Source organism: Oryctolagus cuniculus, chromosome 14, assembly GCF_964237555.1.
Source record: "Oryctolagus cuniculus chromosome 14, mOryCun1.1, whole genome shotgun sequence".
NCBI classification, from domain to species: domain Eukaryota; kingdom Metazoa; phylum Chordata; class Mammalia; order Lagomorpha; family Leporidae; genus Oryctolagus; species Oryctolagus cuniculus.
In genome coordinates, this window is record NC_091445.1 from 31,674,281 (window position 1) to 31,697,880 (window position 23,600).

At 41.6% G+C, this 23,600-nt stretch overlaps 1 protein-coding gene across 26 annotated transcripts in view; it reads left to right on the forward strand.

Annotated features, from left to right (window-relative positions):
- Positions 1 to 23,600, forward strand: part of FER (FER tyrosine kinase) — a 475,696-nt gene that overhangs the window by 299,786 nt on the left and 152,310 nt on the right. For all 26 annotated transcript variants that reach the window (XR_011381954.1, XR_011381952.1, XR_011381953.1 and 23 more), the window contains one exon: positions 22,220 to 22,276. Coding sequence is in view for 23 of the 26 variants with exons in the window: in XM_051853925.2 (XP_051709885.1) it covers positions 22,220 to 22,276 (57 nt within the window). In the remaining 3 variants the exon portion in view is untranslated. The remainder of the gene's footprint in view (positions 1 to 22,219; positions 22,277 to 23,600) is intronic.

Consider the following 23,600-nt stretch of genomic DNA (forward strand, 5'->3'; position numbering starts at 1 on the left):
AAATTTGGTGGTTCTGTCCCCTGTTATCTTTACCAGTGAGTTGGGATAGTCAGTTTTTCAAATTTCTGCATTTTTGTATTTATGGTAATTTTTATTTGGTTCATTTTTATTATAACTTTTAATATGTCTGAGATAATACATGCTTTTTTAATAGTTTTCTAAGAGGATTTGATAGTGATCATTATACATTTCTATAGCTGCTTTAAAATCCCTATCAGATAATTCCAACATCTTATCTTCATTTAATGTTACTGTCAGTTGACTGTGTTTCCTCATTTACATTATGATTTTCTTGACTCTTGAGATGGATTATTTTTTAAAATTTTACCCAAATATCTAATCTGTTACGTTTGGAAACTCTGGCTCCTATTTAAATCTTTTATTTTCACAGACAGTTGCCTTAAGTTTAGCATTCAAGCCCTAACCTATCTTAGGGCTGTAGGCTCTAGTTTCAATAACAATGTAATTTCAGAACATTTTGTTATGCTGTTTTGTTTTGCTAGTTTATCTGGTGCCACTGTGCTTTCAACTTGTTACTTTCCATGCTGCCTTGGGATGGAAAAGATTTGCCCAGGATAGACTGCCACGTGTTTTTTCACCTGTGAGGGAAGAGAATTTTGGGTTGTCTGAAGTCTATTGATGTATTTTATATGAATGGCTGTGACCTCTTGGCTGCTATCCTCAGGAGACCTCTTCCCTCCCAGAAGAGTATAATTGCATTTCACCAGCTTATTACTGTGGAAGATCAGGCTAAGTTTGAACAGTATCTCAAGTGTGGATTTTGAGCTTCATTGTTCTCTTCACCAGGTAGCCATACCATTTCTTATTTGTATCCTTTGCAGAAAAGAAAAAGAAAAAAGAGGAGGTGAATGTCAAATCAATTTTATTTGCAGTTCCAGAGTTTGAATGGAAGGAATTTGAAGTTGCAAATTATAATAAACCTATTGAATAAATGTTCAAGTGTTTACTAAATGAATTTCTGTGAACTGAATATGCTTTCTCTATGGTAGTACTCATTGTGATGTATTTCACTATAAGGAAGATCACTTTAGATTTCTATTTGTGTAGAATATGTTTATCCATCCCTTCACTTTGAATCTATGCATCTCGTATCTCTTTAAAAAATATGGTTCTTATAAACAGTATATAGCTGGATTTTTTAAAAAATTTGAAAAGCAGAGTTAGAGAGAGAGAGAGAGAGAGAGGTAGGGGTAAAGAAATGTATCTTCCATTATCTGTTTCACTCCACAAATAGCTGCAATGGCCAGGGCCCAGCCAGGCTGATGCCAGAAACCAGGAGCCAGGAGCTTCATACAAGTCTCCCAGGTAGGTTCAGAGGTCCAGGGACTTGGGCCATCTTCTGCTGCTTTCCCAGTCACATTAGAAGAGAGCTGGGTCAGAAATGGAGCAACTGGGACTCCAACTGGTGCCTATATGGGACACTGGTGCTGCAGGCGGTGGCTTAACCCACTGTGCCACAACACCGGCCCCTAGATGTTATGTTTTAATCAATTTAGCCGCTTTGTATCTTTTGAGTGGGGAATTTAATCTATTTACATTCAAGATTGTTCATAAGAATTTCTTCCTGCTGTTTTGTTCATTGCTTCTGATTATTTTATATATCCTTGGTTTATTTCTGTCATTTATTTTTTGGGTTTGGTGGTGTGCTATAGTGAAAGGTTCTATTTCCTATTTTTTTTTTTTTTTTGTATAACTGCTTTACTAGTAAATTTTGTTCTTTCGCCTGTTTTCGTGGTAACAGTTATTGTCATTTAGCTTCTCTGATGTAGGACACCCTTAAACATTTTTGGAAGGACCAGTGTAGTGGTGATAGAATTCCTCAGTTTTTACTCATCTGGGAGACTTTATTTTTGTTGCATTTCTGAAGGGTAGCTTTGTTGTGTATACTGTTCTTGGGCATTTTTTTTGTTTTGGGACTTTGATTATATCATCAGATTCTCTTTTGCCTTGTAACATTTCTGCTGAGAAATCTACTGTTAGTGTACTCATGATTCCCTTATGTATGACTTTGATGCTTTTATCTTGATGTTTTTAGAATTCTTTGCCTTTGCTTTTGAAAGTTTGACTATAATCTGCCTTGGAGAAGACCTTTTTTGGCTGAGTCTATTTGGAGCTCTTTGAGCTTCCTGGTTTTAGAAGTCCATAATTTTTCAAGACCTGGAAAACTTTTATTTCTTTTAATAAATTTTCCATTTTTCCTCCTCCTCTTCCCCTATTTGAGTACCAATGAGAAAATTTGTTCACCTACTGGTATCCAAAAAGTTATAGGCTTCATGGGTCAGTGTTGTGGTATAACATGTAAAGCCATGCAGCCTGTGATGCTGGCATCCCTTATGGGTTCTGGTTTGTATCCTGGCTGCTCCACTTCTCATCCATCTCCATGCTATTAGTCTAAGAAAAGCAGTAGAAGATGACCCAAGTGTTTGGGCCTCTGCCACCTATGTGGGAGACCTGGATGAAGCTCCTGGCTCCTGACTTCAGCCTGTTGAAACCATCTGGAGATCGAACCAGCAGATGGAAGATTCTCTGTCTCTCCCTCTGTCTCTGTAACTAGTTCAAAATAAATAAATACATCATCTTTAAAAAAAAAAGTTATAGGCTTCCTTCATTCTTTATTCTTTTTTGTTTTGTTTGACTGCATTATTTTAAAGACCAGCATTGTGGTGCATCAGATTCAGCTGCCACTGACAACCCTGTCATCTCCTATGGGAGTGCTGGCTCAGGTCCTGAGTGGTCCTGGCTGATCCAGCTACGTGCTGGTGACACTGGGAAGGCAGCAAAGGTGACCGAAAGGGCGGTGCTTGGGCTACTACCAGCCACAGGGAAGACCCAGATAGAGTTCTAGGCTCTTAGATTTGGCCTCCTTCAGCCCTGGCCTTTGTGGCCGTTTGGAGAGTGAACCAGCAGTTGGAAGATCTTTCTCTTTTTTGGTCTCACCCTCTATCTCTCTGTCACTCTGTCTTTAAAATAAATAGATATCTTAAAAAAAGAAAAACCTGCCTGCATGTTGATAGTTTCTTTCTTCTGTTAGGTCTAATATGATTTAGAAGCCATTAATTGTATTTTTAAAATTTCATTGTTTACATTTTTAGCTCCAATATTCTTTCTTTGTCTTTTGTATGATTTCTGTTTCCTTATTGAATTTCTCAGTAAGATCATAAATTGTTTCCCTCATTTATTTGAATTGCCTATCTGTAGTCTCATCTCACTGAGTTTCATTCGAATCATTGTTTTCAATTCCTTTCCAGAAATTTTATAAATTGTGTTTACTTTGAGGTCTGTACCTAGAGAATTATAGTTCCTACAGGGGTGTCATACTTGCTTGCCATTTCATGTTTCTTGTATTTTTTTTTCAGCAAAATAATTTTACTTCTTCACACATGATAAACATAGGTACCCAGTATGTGCTCCTCTCACCCATCTATTCACAAATGACTTCCACGTCACCTTTGCTATTATGTAAGCCTGGAACTAGAAGTTCTCTTAGTTACGATATGGAAAGCACTTCTAGACAGCTGTATTCTGAATGCATTGGATGGGTCACAGCAGAGGTTGCTTTAGTTAGATGAGTTCTATGAATGTAGACCTTTGAAGAGCTACTACGTTCAAAACAGTCTGCAGCCGCCGCAGCAGCAGCAGATTGTGCTCCAGAGAAGTGGCCTCATTTCCTGGTGATGGAAGCACTCATCCACCTGTGTTGATACTGTGCAGGAACACCCACATGGTGGTGGTAAGGCATCCATAACAGCTTGGCCACATCGGGAACGCACTTGATGGGGCTCCCCAGCACTGTTGCATTCATGCAGCTGATTCCCTTTCCATCTGTCTAAAGCTTTCCAGTAGTCATGAGTGCTTTAATATCAACTGCTTGCTGTACAATTTTTACCAATAACCTTAGCATTAATTTGTAGTAGCTGAATCTACTCTCCACTAACAAGATTTATCAATAGATATCCTTTAATAATGTTACCCATAAAATTACAAATACTTCAATTCCTGAAACTCAGAAAACAGTGCTATATTTTTTAAAAATTCAATAAAAATTCTTAAACTTTTAAAAATCAGACAGGAATTGTGGGGAGCAACTGGGAGCAACTCGGACTAGACTAAGTTACTGGAATTAAGACTTATTCTATGCATCTGCTCTCCCACAATATGGCGCTGAGAAGGGAAACAGCTTCTACACAGCTGCCTCCAGTTCAACCAATAAACTGTAGGACCTACTCCTGATTGGAGGAGAGCAGCGTACTCGGCGTGTGGGTAGCAGAGTTGGGATTGGTGGAAGAGGACTATAAAGGAGGAGAGAGACAACATGCACCAGGAACATCTAAGGGGAACATCTAGCTGAAGGAACACCTGTGCAGCCCCCGAGAGAGCCGGCCGGCGGTGTGCTGCTCCCCCGCGGAAGTGGGGAAAGTGGCTAGGGGGAACCGCCCTTCCACGGAGGTGGAAGGGATGGTAGCCAACCCGGGAAGAACCAGCAGCAAACCCGGGGAGGGCCGAGCAGACAAAAGAACAACGCAGGGTCCTGTGTCGTTCCTCCACGAAGACGGGGAGCGACAGGAATGTCTAAATCCTGTCACATTTTTCTCTGGAAAAATCAATGTATTTTCTTCAACAATTGCGAGATTAATTATTGCTTTTTAGAAACAGAAAGACTATATTCTCTGGATCATAAGTGGCAATGTAATGAATATACCTGGCTAAGACATATTAGTCAAATATAGTTCTCACTAAGTAATGAAATAAAGTTAATATAATATAAGCAAAACCTTGGGGTAAAATATATGTACATTTAGAAAACTGCATATAAGCTGTTTTTTAAAAGTTTGTGGGAAATGCATATTATGAAAAAATATGTGAATTTTAAACTTCTTTCACCAAAATATGATTATGTTTTAATTTGACTTTCTGTAAACATTTAAAATTCATTTATTTGGGCCGGCACTATGGTGTGGCGGGTAAGGCCGCCACTTGCAGTGCCAGCATCCCATATGGGCGTCAGTTCGAGTCCTGGCTGCTCCACTTTCTATCTAGCTTTCTGATATGGCCTGGGAAAGCAGTAGAAGATGGCTCAGTTCCTTGGGCCCCTGTACTCACATGGAAAGTCCTGGAGAAAGCTCCTGGCTCCTGGCTTTGGATCAGCACAGCTCTGGCCATTGTAGCCAGTTGGGAAGTGAACCAACAGATGGAAGACTTCTATCTCTACCTCTCCTTCTCTCTCTGTGTAACTCTGACTTTCAAATAAATAAATGCATCTTTAAAAAATAAACAATATGCATTTATTTATTTGAGATACAGAAACAGAAGAGAAAGCTCCAGTCTGCTGATTTACTCATCAAATGCCCACACCTGGGACTGGACTGAAGCCAGGAAATGAAAATACAGTCCATGTGCCCCACATGGGTAGCAGAAACCCAATTACTTGAGCCCCTGTTACTACCTCCCAGTTTCTGCATAGCTGGCAAGCTGAAGTCAGGAGCCAGAGCTGGAGTTGGACCCTGGCACTCTGATGTGGGATGCAGGCATCTTCATGGTTAGGCTAAGTGCACACTCCATAAACTTTTTGAAGTATCCTCATAAATAACAATGCATTGTTGCTATGATTTAACCATACACATGAACACAAGTATATTTAATGGCCACTATATATTTCAGAAGTGTTTGGAAAATAATTCACATGAAAAATGATAGAAAGAATGATAGACATTTACTATCAGAAAACCTAACCTTCAGTTGTTGGTGAGTTTTGTCTTCAAAAAGAAGATAGGCTTTTGAGGAGCAGTCAGAGGAGAGCCACACTTTGCTTCCCCAGTAATAGAACCAATTAAGAGAAGTTAATGATAATAATAATAATAACAAACCTTTTAAGAACTAGGACAATTTACCTTAAATTTGCTTTGTTGGTAGAGTATTCCCCAATTTTATTGAATGTGTGTGACTTTTCAATTACCCAACATCATAACTGTTATCCACGTGGAATAGCAATGCTCAGTAAAGGTTTGTGCAATGAGTGCATGACCAAATGAATGAGTAGATGGATGATTCCTGTCAAGGCAGGAGCTTGGGCTTGATGTCTCTGCTCGCCCCCGTGGTTCAGGTGCCTTGGTTGCATTGATTCTAGTGCAGTCAGAAGGCAACACTGAACAGCAAGAACAGGCTCTGGTTATTGAGTACAAGGATTCGTTATTCAGTGCTATAAAGCATTTCCAAGGCTGTGGTAAGGTTTTGCAGATGGGTCTGGTGTCATGCTGAACTTGGACTCTTGAGAGACTACTGTCTTAACAATTAAGAAAACACTTTTAAACTTATGTTCTGTTAATTAGATTTAAGGTCTCATTGTTTAGGTAACTAAAATTTTAGATTAGAATTGCCTGTTGCTTCTTTATTAAAGTAGGAGAAACTGGAATCACATTTGAGATTTGAGCAAATCTTTCCCTGTATTCCATGAGTGGTGTTTTTTGACACAGATGTGGGACCACAAGATTTTCAGGAGTAGAATACAAATAAACTTGAGATTTCTGGAAGCATGGAATGAGAAATGTTACCATGACAACCATATTTTAAAATTGTACTTCAAACTACCCATGGAAATAGATGTTGATCCACATTCCTAATAGGGGCTTCTAATTGGGATTTAGACAGCTACTTGAAGTATAGGTAGAGACTAGATTGAAATCCTGGGAGGCTGGCCAGCTGAAATCCATCATTGCCACCGTGATGGTTGGGAGGAGGTAGGTGACTGAAGATTATGGAAGGTGTGCTTTAGACAGAATTTCCATATCTTCTGGCCTGAACTGACTCAAGCCCATAGAACTCAAGGTAGTTCAGTTCTCAGAACCTCATTGACCTTCAAGTACTGTAATCCAATGGTAAATCATTTTGGGGATCCATTTTTATTAGATAAAACAGTCACAGGTCTAAATGAGATTTTAGACATTTTAGACCTGTGAAGTTTTTCTACATCTAGGGTAGTTCCCTCTCATCACTGGGGATGAAAAATTAGGATGAAAAAATGTATGGCATTTATTCAGGTCATAGACGTATGCTTTATCATTTCACTCTCCTCTCTGGTAACCTGAGATGGTACTCTTATATATACAATTCAGATTCAGAAAATCACTGTATTCAATTTTATCTTAAATGTACTGTTCCTTACCTGATCCTTTTAATATAGTAATGGCAAAGCAGATCATGTTAGCATACTAGTCTAGAAGACAAAAGATGGAGGTCCTTATTCTGGATCTATCATTGAGAACCTCTGTAACCCTAAATTGTATCCTCTCAAGGCTTTGGTTTCCTGATTTAAATGGAGAGTAGAATGCTTTTCCTGCCAATCTCACAGTGGTTCTTCTGAAACTCTATAAGCAAGTGTAGGAGAACATGCTGAAAATATGTCCCAAGCTATGGTTTATAAAGTCAGTATTTCACACAAACAAAAATACTTAACTTTTGTCTCTGTTACAGATTGAGTTTAAATTTGCTTTTAGCAATTTAGAAATTCTGATTAAGAAAAAACAAAAATGCATAGTTTTAAAAAATATATTCAGATTTTAGAGTTGCCTTTCATTCCTTCTTTAAAAATAAGGCTTCTAATGTAGACCAAAGAATTTATGTTTCACATATATTTTGTGAAATATACATGTTTTATGTATATTTTGCTGTGGAGAGAATTGATAGAGAAAATGTATACTGATTTCTTTTATTATAATAATGATATTATAAAAATATTTATTTTCATTTTATTTGAAAGGGAAATAAATACAGCAGGACAGAGACTGAGGTGGGCTGATCCGAGGGAAGGTCTTCCATCTGCTGATTCACTAGCCAAAGCCCACAAAGGCAGGCGGGGCCAAAGTGACGTCAGGAGCCTGGAACTCAGTCTGGGCCTCCCACATGGGTGATTGGGACTACTTGAACCATCATGTGCTGCCTCCCAAGGTGCATATTAGCAGTAAGATGAAATTGGGAATAGGGCTGAGACTCCAACCCAGGCACTCTGGTATGGGTTGCAGGCATTCCAAACAGTATCTTAACCACTGAGCCAAATGCTTGCCTCTCTTTTATCTTAACAAGGATACATTAATATTCATGAATCAACAAAAATATATTCTTAATAGAGCATATCAGGAGGCTAAACCAATTCTGTGGTTTCAACATCAGTCTCTGCTTTATTTCTATTGGTGATTTATACTTTATTATCATCTTTATTTTCATTCAATATTAATAAACCTGTAAAGTGAAAGAGAAAGCTGCTAGTCCTGGAAGAGATTTTGGAAGATACTAAGAGGTAGTCTGCCTTCATCCCTTCTGTTCCATTTCTAGATCTGAGAAGGTTACACAAATCTCCTTGCCCTTTACTGAATGTAGAGCATATCCACAGAAATATGTGGTATTATCACTTCAGGAGATACCAGCTCTCAGACAGTTGCTAATGTGTGAGCTATAGGTCTTTTTGGCCCTGTCTTCTTTCTAATGATAAGAAGGAAAGAAGAAACAAGGTCAGCAAAGATAAACTAGAGCAGGGATTATGATGGAGTGGGTTAAACAGCTGCTTAGAACAACTGCATCCCGTATTGGACTGCTGGTTCCAGTCCTGGTTCCTCCACTTCCAATCTAGCTTCCTCCTGCTGCACCTAGGAAGGTAGCAGAAGATGGCCAAAGTACTGGGACCCCTGCCACCAGCGTGAAGACCTGGATGGAATTCCTGGCTCCTGGATTTGGCTTGACCTAGACCCAGCTGTTGTAGCCATTTGGGGGGATGAGTCAGCTGATGAAAGATCTCTTAAGAGCTCTGTGCGCTCCCGCTCGCTCTCTCTCTCCCCACCCCTTCAGTTACTCTGTCTTTCAAATAAACAAAACTTTAAAAAATTAAAATAAAGGCAAAGTCAGGGATCCAGGCTCCTTCAGCAATTCTCCATTTTCCCACTGTTACTTAATATTCATGTTCCCCTAACTTATAATATTTTTTAAGTTTCACTTTATTTGAAAGGCAGAAAGAGATCTTTCATCAGATGGTTTATTCCCCAAATGCCCCAATTGCCAGAGCTGGGCCAGGCTACAGCCAGGAGGTAAGAACTCACTCCCAGTCTTCCACATTGCTCTACTCATGACCCAAGTATGTGAACCATCACCCTACCAATCAGGGTACGTGTTAGCAGAAAGGTGGAATTGAGAGTGGTGCTGGGGACTCAAAGCAGACACTCTGATAAGAAATATGGCCATTCCAAGTGACATCTTACCCACTGTGCCAAATGCCAGCCCCTCAACTTACTTTGAAATTTCTTCTACAGCAGTCTCAGGGGCATAGATGAAGCTTTATTACCATCCTACAATCAGAGTTACTTGTGTTTCTCACTCACTCAGCAGCCTTGTTAAGAGTGTTCCATTTAGCCGGCGCCGCGGCTCAATAGGCTAATCCTCCGCCACACTGGGTTCTAGTCCTGGTTGGGGCACCTGATTCTGTCCCAGTTGCCCCTCTTCCAGGCCAGCTCTCTGCTGTGGCCAGGGAGTACAGTGGAGGATGGCCCAAGTCCTTGGGCCCTGCACCCCATGGGAGACCAGGAGAAGCACCTGGCTCCTGCCATCAGATCAGTGCAGTGCATCGGCCGATGTGGCCATTGGAGGGTGAACCCATGGCAAAGGAAGACCTACCTCTCTGTCTCTCTCACGGTCCACTCTGCCTGTCAAAAAAAAAAAAAAAAAAAAAAGAGTGTTCCATTTACCATCTAAGGAAGGTGTTGTGGAGTTCACCTTTTCAGCATTTGTGTTAAGTTCCCCTCTGTTTATCCAGTTCAACAGATCAAATTGTCCTTTTATCCACATTTCCACAGAAATTACTACAGAATTCAGATCAAAACAACAGACCAAGACCAAAGTCTTTTAAAATGTATTTAAATTTTTACCAAGTAATTGTATATATTTATGGGGTACAATATGATGTTTTGATACATATATGTTATAGAATGGATACATCAAGTTGATTAATATTTCATCCCTTCACATACTGATCTGTTTTTGTAGTAAGATATTTATGAATTTTAGGAATTTTGCAGTATCCAGTACATTGCTGTTAACTTTGAATGCCTTAGGGTACAGTGTTTCTTGTAAACTTGTTCTTCTGACTGAAACTTTGTACCTTTTGGTCAAATTCTCCCTGATTCTGCTTCCTGCTCACCCCTCCCGCTTGACTCCCTACCTCTATGAGTCTGAGTCACAAGCCTTAACTCTGAGGTTCTGGGTACAGCTGCTTCTTGTATCTTCGTTTTAGCTGAAACAGATGGGAGCACCCTTGTTTTTTGACAAATTTCCCTTCAATTTTGGCTTCGAAAAACGTGTTACGTATGTGGCTATCTCCTCTTACTGTGTACCTGCTCCTGTGGTTTTCTGCCCCTCTGTGGAAAGGGCGTTTTTGTGACTTCACGCCTGGAATGACCACTAGGGAGCAGTCATTCTGGCAGCAGTCAGGGCTCCAGAGCTCCGCCTACAAAAGCACCTCTCATGTTTTCCCCAAAAAGCATTTTAGCTGTAGAATCAATCAACTCTGCTTCCACATTGACTTCTTTATTGCTGTTGAATGTATTTTATTGATTTCTACTCTCATGACTTTTATTACCTACTTCTACTAGCTTTAGTTTTTTTTATTTTGTTTTGTTTTGCTCTTCTTTTTCTCGTTATTGAAGGTAAAAATTTGGATTGTTGAGTTGAGACCTCCCTGTTTTCTAATGCAGTTATTGCTCTAAGTCCTTTGCCCATCACTCAGTCGGGCTTGTGAAGTAGGCCTTTTGAGGACAGAATCTTTATTAGTATTATTATTCATGGATAAGGAAGCAGTAGAAATGTCTCAACATTGCTTCCTTGATGGGAGGCATGAGAGAAGCTTCGTAGATTAGCTAGGAGAAAGCTGGCATGAGGAAGTGCCTGGCAAGGCAACTCTTGCCTGGAGAGCCTGGGAATCAGGCCAGCATGATGATTGTATGACATGTAGTTCTCCGATCTGGGTTCCTCTGCACATGCATGGCAATGTCTTAAAAAGTGAGAATCTAAAAAGCATAATTGAACCTATATTTAAAATATGAAGCAGGAAAACTTTCAGGAAAAGAATGGTATGTATAACAAGAGGTTTTTATGTTTGGAGTGTTAAAGAAAGTCCAGTAAAAGGGAAGCTATAAAATGATATAAAATTTGCTCTAAACACTGCATGAGCTTTACAGAACATATAACATAGTTTCATTTTTTTCAGTTCAAATGATTTCATTAATTGACTGTTGAGACTCTTCATTGATTTCATGAATTATTTAGAACTGTTTTGTTTAATTTCCAAGTACTTGTATTTGTGTATTTTCGTGACTTTGTTATTGATTTTTAGTTTAATCTTGTTACTGTCTGAGAACATACCTTGTATGACTTTGGTTCTTTTAAATTTGTTAAGGCTTATTTCATAATGTGGAATGCAATGTAACTCTGAGTTTTTCTTTTTTTTAAATTTTTTTTATTTGACAGAATTATAGACAGACAGAGAGAGAGAGAGAGAGAGAGAGAGAAAGAAAGGTCTTTCTTCCATTGGTTCACTCCCCAAATGGCTGCTACAGCCGGCCCTGCACTGATCCGAAGCCAGGAGCCAGGTGCTTCTTCCCGGTCTCCCATGCGGGTGCAGGGGCCCAAGTACTTAAGCCATCCTCCACTGCCCTTCTGGGCCACAGCAGAGAGCTGGACTGGAAGAGGAGCAACCGGGACTAGAACCTGGCACCCATATGGGATGCTGGTGCCACAGGCAGAAGATTAACCAAGTGAGCCATGGCGATGTCCCTAAGTTTCTTTTTTTTTTTTTTTAAGATCTATTTTTTTATGGGGCCAGCGCCATAAAAATTTTTATCTGACAGGCAGAGTTATATATATAGAGGGAGAGAAACAGAGAGGGACTCTTCCATCCGCTGATTCACTTATATTTGGCCGCAAAAGCTGGAGCTGGGTTGATCCGAAGCCAGGAGCCAGAGTTTCTTCTGGGTCCTGGGCCATCCTCACTGCTTTCCCAGGCACATTAGCAGGGAGCGGGATTGGAACTGTAGCAGCTGGGACTTGACTAGCACCCATATGGGTTGCCTGCACCACAGGCAGCAGCTTTACCCACTGTGCCACAACACTGGCCTCGAGTTTTCCTTTTGCAATTGTATATAGGGTTTATAAACTTTTGTTCAGAGGTATTTTTTATAAATTTCAAAGTGATCCCTTTGATGGTGTAGATCAGTTCTTTTATATTTTATATCTTGGCTCTAATACTGTTGATTACAGAGAGGAAAGTGAAGTGTCATTAATTGTGAAATTTTCTATTTTCTTTTCAGTTCTGTCAATGTTGCCTTCATTTTGAAGTATCTGAGGTTGAGTACATAGACATTCAAAATTATTGTATTTTGGTTGTGAATTGATACTTTAATCATTATGAGATATTCCTCTTTATCCATAGTAATTCTTTGTTTTGTAGTCTATCTAACATCTGTAGATATTTCAGCTGTTGTGACTTATACTTGCATTTCATTTTTTTTCTTTTTTTTTAACATGCAGAGTTAGACAATGAGAAAGAGAGAGACAGAGAGAAAGGTCTTCCTTTTCCATTGGTTCACCCCACAAATGGCCGCTACGGCCAGCATGCTGCAGCAGGTGCTCTGTGCTGGTCTGAAGCCAGGAGCCAGGTAATTCCTCCTGGTCTCCCATGCAGGTGCAGGGCCCAAGCACTTGGGCCATCCTCCACTGCCTTCCCAGGCCACAGCAGAGAGCTGGACTGGAAGAGGAGCAACTGGGACAGAATCTGGTGCCCCAACCGGGACTAGAACCCGGGGTGCTGGCACCGCAGGCAGAGGATTAGCCAAGTGAGCTGCGGCGCTGGCCTATACTTGCATTTCATATCTATTTCCATCTACTGTTTTCAAAAAATGTGAGTTCTTTTCTTAAGTTATTTGAAAGACAAAGAGAAAAAGAGAATAAGAGATCTTTCATCTGCTGTTTCACTCCCCAAATGCACACAGTAGCCTAGAGTGGGCCAGGCCAAAGCCAGGAGTCAGGTCCTTCATCTAGGACTCCCATGTGGGTGGCAGTGACTCAGGTACTCAAGCCATTATCTGATGTCTGCCAGAGTACACGTGAGCATGAAGCGGAATTGGAAGTAGAAGCAGGACACTAACCCAGGCCCTCTGATTTGGGGTCCAGGCATCCCAAGTAGCAGCTTAACCCACTATGCCACAACACCTGCCCTACATCCTTCTGCTTTTAAAATACCTATATTATAAAATTGAAGTTTCTTTAACAGGATAGTGTGGGGAGCAATCCGGACTAGACTAAGTTACTCGAATTGGGACTTATTCTATGCATCTGCTCTCCCACAATATGGCGCTGGGAGAGAAGTAAATAGCTTCCGCACAGCTGCCTCCAGTTCAACCAATTAACTGTAGGACTTGCTCCTGATTGGAGAGCAGCGTACTCGGCGTGTGGGCAGCCGAGTTGGGATTGGCGGAGGAGGACTATAAAGGAGGAGAGAGACGGCATGCACCAGGAACATCTAAGGGGAACATCTAGCTGAAGGAACACCTGTGCAGCCCCCCAGAGAGCCGGCCGGCGGTGTGCCGCTCCCCTGCGGAAGTGGGGAATGTGGCCAGGGGGAACTGCCCTTCCACGGAGGTGGAAGGGATAGTAGCCAACCCGGGAAGAACCAGCAGCAAACCCGGGGAGGGCCGAGCAGACGAAAGAACAGCGCAGGGTCCTGTGTTGTTCCCCCACGAAGACGGGGAGCGACATAATGGTGCCGTGACTCGGATAGGAAACCTGACTTGGATAGAAAACCTAGGACGGATAGGAAACTTAGGACGAATATGAAACTTAGGAGGGAAGAAATGACTCGGATTAGGAAACCTAGCTCGGATAGGAAACCTAGCTCGGATAGGAAACCTAGGACGGATAGCAAACTTAGGAGGGAAGAAACGGGAAGAACTAGGGAAAATATCGGAGAGAGAAACTAGCAAACAGCCTAGGGAAAAGCCGGACGATAAGGGTGCCGGAAGAAGCTATTGAAAGCCTAGGCATAGATTCGGATACGGACTACGGGGGGAAGCTGGGAGAAATCTCTAAGGTCAAAAGCGAAAGTGAAAGCTAGAACAAACAGACTCGGATGCGGACTGTGGGGAGAGGCCAGGAGAAATGAGGGAGGAATATCGTTGGAGGAAAGCTTGGGGAAACATACCGGGTAGAGAAAAATGTTAGGGAAATTGAAGCCGTGGGGGGCAGGCCAAGGCGGACACGAAAGCCACTTTGGGGTTCTCAAGTTAGCCCGGGAATAGGGGGCGAAAAGTTGAAACTAGAAGCTGAAACGTGAGCCTGGTTGGGATCCGTCTGATTAGCCCGGGGAGCAAAGGACGGGAAGCCAAACCGTGGGGCGGAGACGTACGCTGGGTTGAATTCGCCAGGCTAGCCCGGGGAACTTGGATTGAATGCTAGTGGTGGAGACGCAAGCTACGCTGTGTTACTCGCGGAAGCCGCCGCGTGCAGAGAGAGCACGGGGCGTGAATAGATAGGGAACGCTGGCGTAGGCCGTGGTTCAGACGCGAAAGGGTTAAGCGTGGAGACCGCGGAGCGCGCGAAGCCGAGCCGCGCAAAGCCGGGAAGCTGCGCAGATGAGAGAGGCGCGCGGGCTGAAGCGGCGAGGTGCCGGGAAGCTGCGGGGATAAGAGAAACAGAAGTTTGGAAGTGAAGTAAAAGAGAAATGGGAATGCTGGAAGATAGAAGTGAAATGGGAGAGGTAGGAATGCCCGGAGATAGAGAAATAGAGAAAAATAAGGCCTCCCCTCAACATGCCAATTAGAAGGCTTGGATTCGGTCTGCCCGATTAGTGAGGCGATGAGCACCTGGGCGGCTAGCCGCAGGTCACCGAAGACAGGCACAAACCAACACTAATAAGTCTCCCCCGCAATAAGGCAATGAGAAGGCTTGGATTCGGTTTGCCTGATAGGTTTTGTAAACACCTGCAGGCAGTTCTAGCAGAGCAGAGCATGCGCTGCAGGGCACCAAACACAGGCACGCATCAGCGCCTAAAAACCTCCTCACAATGGCGAAGAGAGGACCCGGATTCGGTTTTCCTGATTGATAGGACTTGTAAGAGCCTGTGGCAACTCTAGCAAGTAGAGCAGAGTGTGTGCCGCGGGACACCGAAGACAGGCGCGTATCAACGCCAAAAATAAAAAGAAAGGGGGATCTGTGGGGAGCAATCCGGACTAGACTAAGTTACTCGAATTGGGACTTATTCTATGCATCTGCTCTCCCACAATATGGCGCTGGGAGAGAAGTAAATAGCTTCCGCACAGCTGCCTCCAGTTCAACCAATTAACTGTAGGACTTGCTCCTGATTGGAGAGCAGCGTACTCGGCGTGTGGGCAGCCGAGTTGGGATTGGCGGAGGAGGACTATAAAGGAGGAGAGAGACGGCATGCACCAGGAACATCTAAGGGGAACATCTAGCTGAAGGAACACCTGTGCAGCCCCCCAGAGAGCCGGCCGGCGGTGTGCCGCTCCCCTGCGGAAGTGGGGAATGTGGCCAGGGGGAACTGCCCTTCCACGGAGGTGGAAGGGATAGTAGCCAACCCGGGAAGAACCAGCAGCAAACCCGGGGAGGGCTGAGCAGACGAAAGAACAGCGCAGGGTCCTGTGTCGTTCCCCCACGAAGACGGGGAGCGACAGGATAGCATTGACTCATTTTAAATTTCTTAAAGTCTATTTTCTAAATGGCATAGACAATTACATTCAATGAAATTACTGAATACACTTGGATTTAGCACTACCATTCAATGTTTTGTTTATTCGCTTTTTTTTCTTTTAATTTCTCGATTTCACATTTATACATTCTTTGGAGTTATTTGAACCCTTTTTACTATTCTGTTAAATATGTCTTGTATTTTTGATTATAGAAATTTGTATTTTTTAAAGTAGGAATTACCAAACATATTTAACATTTCACAGTATACTAGAAATCAATATTGTATCATTTCAAGTGTAAATATAAAAGTATTACCACTGTAGAGACCTATATATACTGTCTACCCTTTGTTATACTTACTTACATATTATAATTGTATCAACTGAAATCCAGTTAAACAAGACTATAATTTCTCCTTTGTATCTGCTAAGCATTTTTTTCTCAAAGGTGTATTTATTTTGAAAGTCAGGGTTAACAGAGAGGGAGAGAGAGAGAGAGAGAGAGAGAGAGAGAATCTTCGTCTATTGGTCCATTCTTCCAATTGACACATCAGCCAATGTTGGACCAAGTCAAAGCCAGGAGCCAGGACATTCTTCCAGGTCTCCTACATGGATGGAAGAGGCCAAAACACTTGGGTCATCTTCTGCTGCTTTTCCCAGGCCATTATCAGAGACCTGTACTGGAAGTAGAGCAGCAGGGACATGAACCAGCGCCCATATGGGATGCTGGGATCATAAGTGGCAGCTTCACTTGCTATACCACAGTGCCAGCCCTGCCAAGGTTATTTTAAACACTCATGAGAGGAAAAGTTTGTTATGTTTATTCAGGTATTTAACTTTTTTGTTGTTCTCCAATCAGTCCTGGTATTCCTAATACCCCTCTGATATCATTTCTGTTCTGGCCAAAACACTTCTTTGACATTTATCTGGCAAGTAATTTCTTATGACTTAATTCCAATTCATTCTTTTTTTTAAAGATTTTTTTTTATTTGAGAGAGAGAATTACAGATAGAAAGAGGGAGAGACAGGGAGAGGGTCTTCCAACTGCTGGTTCTCTCCCCAAGTGACTGCAGCAGCTGGAGCTGAGCCAATCTGAACCCAGGAGCCAAAAGCTTCTTCTGGGTCTCCCACATGGGTTCAGGGGCCCAAGCACTTGTGCCATCCTCCACAGCTTTCCCAGCTGGATTGGAAGAGGAGCACTGGAACACAAGCCCGTGCCCATGTGGGATGCCAGAGCTACAGGTGGAGGCTTAGCCTACTAAGCCACAGCGCCGGCTTAAAAGGGTACCGTTTTGAATATAGAAAATTCATTTTTATTTTTTTCCTGCTTTTTTTTTTTTTGAGACAGGCAGAGTGGACTGTGAGAGAGAGAGAAAGACAGAGAAAGGTCTTCCTTTGCCGTTGGTACACCCTCCAATGGCCACCGCGGCCGGAGTGCTGTGGCCGGCACCCCGCTCTGATCCGATGGCAGGAGCCAGGTACTTCTCCTGGTCTCCTATGGGGTGCAGGGCCCAAGCACTTGGGCCATCCTCCACTGCACTCCCGGGTCACAGCAGAGAGCTGGCCTGGAAGAGGGGCAACTGGGAAAGAATCTGGCACCCCGACCGGGACTAGAACCCGGTGTGCCGGCACCACAAGGCGGAGGATTGGCCTACTGAGCCGCGGTGCCGGCCAGAAAATTCATTTTTAAAGGATACTGTTTTGGATATAGAAATCTGAACTGACAATTCCATTCTTTACACACTCCCAAAATATTTTATTTCTACTTGCTTTCATGGTTGCTAGTCATGTAGCTACAACAGTCGTTTCCCTGTAAATGATGGGTCATTCCCTCTAGCTGCTTTTAAAACTTTTCATTGTTTTAGTTTTAACTTTGTGATTACATTGTGTGTAGACATTGATTTCTATGGCTTTTCTCTTTTTTGGAATTGGTTGAGTTTCTTCAATCAGTAGTTATGAATTATGGGGGTTTTAGACAGTATTTCTTTAAACATTTTTCCTTGTACGGTGCTCATTCTACTTTCCTTCCATAACTTTGATGATAAGTGTTAGATCTCTCAATATTATTCCCATAGGTCCTTGAAATTTGTTTATATTTTCCACTTTTTTTTCCTCTGTGTATCTTAGATTGGATAATTTCTGGTAATCTATAGATGTGTTGATCTGTTATCCCCGGACACTGAAGTTTGAAATTCATGTACTCCTAATATGTCACAAATTATTCTTTTGATTTTCAACTGTTAAAAAAAATGTGAAAACCCTTCTTGACCATTATAAGCAGTAAGCTCATTTAGACCATAGATTTAATTCACCAGTTCCTAATTTAGTCAAGTCTGATGGAGAGCGGTAGAAAGTAGGCTTAGTTTCCTTCATTTCCAGGTTACCTTTTCTACCACAGTTTAGTATCTTTGAAGATCTTAATTAAAGACTAAGGCATTTTATCAGAACCTCATCTCCTTGGCAAGCCTTGAAAACTATTGGTTTTATCTTTTTGCTTTAGCAGAACTGGTTGGTGGTTTCACAATTCATGTTAAGGGTGATGATGGCCTATAAATCCTTGATTAGTTTTCTTTGTTCTCCTAAATTTAGCCTTTCATTTCTTCACTATTTCAGTACTTTTCCCTAGTGTCTTCAAGCATACAAATGTTTGGTGTTTTATTTACTTGGTTGTACTTTTATTTTTACATCTTTCCTTTTTTTCCAACAGTATATACAGTGGAAAGGTTTGTGTGAACCACTTGGTTTAGCACTGACTAAAGTGGAAGAGCTCTCTAAAAAACAGTTATATAGCTTTAAAGTAACACTCCTGCTTGCCAGACTACATTCTTTGAAGACCAACATTTGACAATATCTGTGGACAGGAGGGTAGAATTAAGCCTAAAAGTGCTATTGAAGGGGGGAGTATTGCTATTTTATTTTTCCTTTAAAAAATTAACAGTATGGGTATATAATTTGTGTACAGTGAAATTTCACAGTTTTTCCATGTATAATTCAATGAGCTGTCAAGAGGTGGAACAGTTTCATAACCCCTAGAAGTTCCCTCTATCTTTCATGCAGTCCGTCCTCCATAGTAACCTTTGGTTTCTAGCATTATCAATCAGTTGGCCTTATCTAGACTGTTAAGTCAAGGATTCTGTATTTATGTGTGCACAGTCTGTCCTTAAGAGTACACCAAAGTGTTCTGCAAATGCTCTAGTGTTAATATATATATATAAACATATATGTATATATAAAAACATATATAAATACATATATAAACATATAGATGTGTATATATGCATATATAAAAACACAGATGTGGCCGGCGCCACGGCTCACTTGGCTAATCCTCCGCCTGCGGCGCCGGCACCCCGGGTTCTTGTCCCAGTTAGGGCAGCGGATTCTGTCCTGGTTGCTCGTCTTCCAGTCCAGCTCTCTGCTGTGGCCTGGGAAGGCAGTGGAGGATGGCCCAAGTGCTTGGGCCCTGCACCTGCATGGGAGACCAGGAGGAAGCACCTGACTCCTGGCTTAGGATCGACGCAGCACGCTGGCCATAGCGGCCATTTGGGGAGTGAACCAATGGAAAGGAAGACCTTTCTGTCTCTTTCCCTCTCTCTCACTGTCTAACTCTGACTGTCCAAAAAAGAAAAAAAAAAAAACACCACAGATGCATATGTGTGTGGGTGTATAATCTATTTGTGATCTGTGGTAAGTTTCTCTTTTGCTGAGTAGTCTTTGGTTGTCTGAATATATCAAATTAGTTTATGAGTTTTCCATTTGATGGACACTGGAGTTGTTCTTAGTTTTTGGCTTTTATAAATAGAATTGCTTCATACAGTTGCAGGTTTTTTTTGTTTTTTTTTTTTTTTTTTTTGCTAATATAGTTGCTTCATTGTTGTTGGGAGCCTGGAGAGTCCAGGTTCATGTTTCTGACACAAGAAAGAACTAAAAAACAAAATATAGATAGAAAAAGTTTAGCAAGGGAGTAAGATTTATTAGCAAAGTGAAAAGCACATACTTGGATGGAGTGTGGTCATGCTCCAGGATGAGGTACAGTTCGTGAGTTTCAAGGTCATCCCTCTATGCGATCTGGAGGCAAAGGTACTTTGGGAGAGTTTTCCAGGAAAGGTTGGGAATTTCCAGGAATTTGGTCACTGCTCATTTTCTGACCTTTTTAGAAAGTCCTAGAAGCTTCGTGTCATCAGCTGCATGATGGGAGTCCAGTGTAAAGCACGGAAATTTTATTATAACATAAATAATAGGTTCTAGGTCATCACAGGTAATAGTGAGCAGCTGTATTGGATGTTTTCTTCCAGCACTCCTTGTGACCTGTAGCTTTGCTGCAACAGTGATTTCCTATTGGGGTTCATGGAAGGAGTTTTAGAGGCAACTCTTGTTGGGAGGGTGCTGCGACAAATTTCTTTTTCTGATACGGAAGAGTCTTTTTGTAGACTTGTTTTCATTTCTCTTGTGTTAACACAAAGGAAAGTAATTTACGGCCGGCGCCGCAGCTCACTAGGCTAATCCTCTGCCTGCGGCACTGGCACCCCAGGTTCTAGTCCCGGTCGGGGCACCGGATTCTGTCCCAGTTGCCCCTCTTCCAGGCCAGCTCTCTGCTGTGACCCGGGAGCGCAGTGGAGGATGGCCCAAGTGCTTGGGCCCTGCACCCCATGGGAGACCAGGAGAAGTACCTGGCTCCTGCCTTCGGATCAGCGTGGTGCGCCGGCCGCAGCGCTCCGGCCGCGGTGGCCATTGGAGGGTGAACCAACGGCAAAGGAAGACCTTTCTTTCTCTCACTGTCCACTCTGCCTGTCAAAAAAAAAAAAAGTAATTTACGAGTTGTAGGATGTGTTGAACTTTGTAAGAAACTTCCAAACTGTTTTCTAATATGCCTATACCATTTTCATCTTCACTAGCAGCATATAAAGACTTCAGTTGCTCCACTCTATTAGTGATCATTTCAGTTTTAGAATTCTGGTAGGTGTGAAGTGCTGTGTCATTCTGGCTTGTATTTGTTAGGTCACTGATGACCAGGAAGAGTAAGCATCTTTTGATGGGCTTTTGACTGTTTATCTATTTCCTTTGTTATGCTTTTTATACAATTTCTTAATATGGGGTTGTTTGTTTTGTTGTTGAAGTAGGAGTTCTCTTTATATTCTTTATACACATCTGTTATCAGATGTATGTTTTGCAGAAATGTTCTCTCAGATTGTAACTTGCTTTCTCATTTTTAAATGATGATTTTGAGATCTAATGTTCATTTTCTTCTTTTACTTAGTCCCTTTTGTGCCTAAGAAACTTTTGCTTATCATGAAGATATTTTTCTGGGTTTGTTCTAGAACCTTTATAGCTTTAACTTTACACTCAGAAATATTATGAATGTAAACATCTGCATTTTAGAAATAAGTGTTGCCCCTTCCCTCACCTGTTTATCAGAGATGGTGGGTTTCAGCAGGCAAATACTTTAAGTGACTGGCCAAGGTATTATTAAACGACGGGTACACAGTGGACCTTTACTTGAGGATGCGTGACTAATTGTTTAATTCATATTATAACTTGTAATTACATTTCAGTCTGTGTCACTTTAACATTAACAAATAAAAGCCTAAAAGAAAGAAAACAAAAATGAAGTGTTTCACTCTAGGATCCTCCCTTTGTCCTTTCTCCTTTCCTTTTCTGTACCCCTCTCCTTTTTTCTGATCTTCTTCCTTTCTTTCTTTCCTTCCCCATCCTCTTTCCTTACTTCATTTACTTCACTTCCTCCCTTCCTAAAAAGCAAATGTATTTGTCTTCCTAGCATTATACTGTTGTGTCATTTAATAGCAGATATTTTCTTTTTCACATGCTGAAGTGTTTCCTAAATAATAATAAGTACTTGAGATCAGCGTATGGATGCTCTTTCGCAATGGCAGGCTTGCATCCCTGGTCTGTGCATCCTAGTGATACCATAGTTGACGTGTGTTGCTTTATTATGCTACAGGAAATTACCTGGGAAAGATATGGAACTACACAGATGTCATAGCCAACTCTAATTCTTGGACATTTTATATGTGGAAAAATTAGCTCTTAGTAATATGGTTTAGGTGGAAAAGTATCCTGTAAGATCAAATTAGAATGGGAAATTTTGTCTTACAGAGCGAAACTCCCTCACGAACTTATGACAGAACTTTTTTTTGAAATGACAAAAATAGCATAGCCTGATCTTTGTGGTAGGTGTGAAGTACATGCTGTGTTCTTGTTAGAATTAGCCTCTTGTTGAGGGCTGAGATTTCTGATGGAAATATGCTGTAACATAGATCTTTAATATCTTATTGTGTAATAGCATTACTTAAGTGTATTTTACAGCATCTCGAGCTTATAACTTCCAGTGTGCTGTTGATTAAATGGTCTGAATGAAATATCCCTTTAGGTCTATTTCCTGCTGTCTCAGATGCCTCGTACAGGAAGTGCACTTTTGAACTAAATGAGGATTTTTTTTTCTGCAGGATAAGAAATGGATTCTCAATCATGAAGATGTCACATTGGGAGAATTACTGGGAAAGGTATGCAATCCACTGAGCTCAGTAATCAAGCCCTTTCTATTTGTGCTTTTGGCAGATTTTTTCCTTCAAAGATTTTCTTATATTCTAACACACAGCAAGATACATTATACATTAACCTAGCATAACACAATACCACACCTGTTGTTAATACTGTGTAGTGTTTACTGAAATAGATATGTGAAAATCTTTTGAAAAGTTTAAGAATAATTCTTGACTTTTAAAAATAATATACGTGTGTTTTCCCCTGGAAGGACTAATGGCCAAAAGGATTTTATTACAGCCTAGCAAAGCCAATACTGTTGTGCTGAGATTTGAAAAGAAACTGTCGAGGTAATAAAAGTTTAAATAAGTTTCTAGTAGTCTTGTATTATTTTTGGTTATATGTTGGTTCAGAAAAAAAGGAATAGTGCTCCTTGAGATCAAGATTTCATATAGAATTACTGTTTATAATAATATTTTTTTGACAGGCAGAGTGGACAGTGAGAGAGAGAGACAGAGAGAAAGGTCTTCCTTTTCTGTTGGTTCACCCTCCAATGGCCGCTGCGGCTGGTGCACTCAACTGGCGCACTGCGCTGATCCAAAGCCAGGAGCCAGGTGCTTCTCCTGGTCTCCCATGGGGTGCAGGGCCCAAGCACTTGGGCCATCCTCCACTGCGCTCCCTGACCACAGCAGAGAGCTGAACTGGAAGAGGGGCAACCGGGACAGAATCCAGCGCCCCAACCGGGACTAGAACCTGGTGTGCCGGTGCCGCAGGCGGAGGATTAGCCTGGTGAGCCGCGGCGCCAGCCTGTTTATAACAATATTGGACACATTATTTCAATCTAAAAATAATGTGGACATGACACATGTTTCAGTCTACTTATTTTTATTTGAAAGATTGGCACAAAATGAGAGAGAATGAGAGTGAGAGAGGGCATACACATTTATAGAAAACCCAAAAACTGGTTGGAGAAATCACTACAGAACCCCCAATATTAGGTCTGCTCAGTTAACACACAGCAGCCAATTGCTAACACCAGGAAAATGGAAAAAAGGAGGAGTTTATGCAGTATGTATATGTGTATGCAGAACAAGAAGTCAGATGGCTAAAGCTCAACTTCCGGAGGTCCCCCAGGAATTAAAGGCAGTGAATCTTATAGTTTAAAGTCGGGGATGAGCAGTGCAATGTTAGTTCATGTGTGGCCTCTGGGTGGTCCACAGCATGTGTCTGACCTTCCTTGGGTAGCTTCCTGGTCAGAGTCAATGTGTTTCTTTTGGAATGCTAAAGGTAGACTCCAGTCTGTCTGTGTGTCAGGGTAGATTGGGTATTACTTTGTTTGATCAG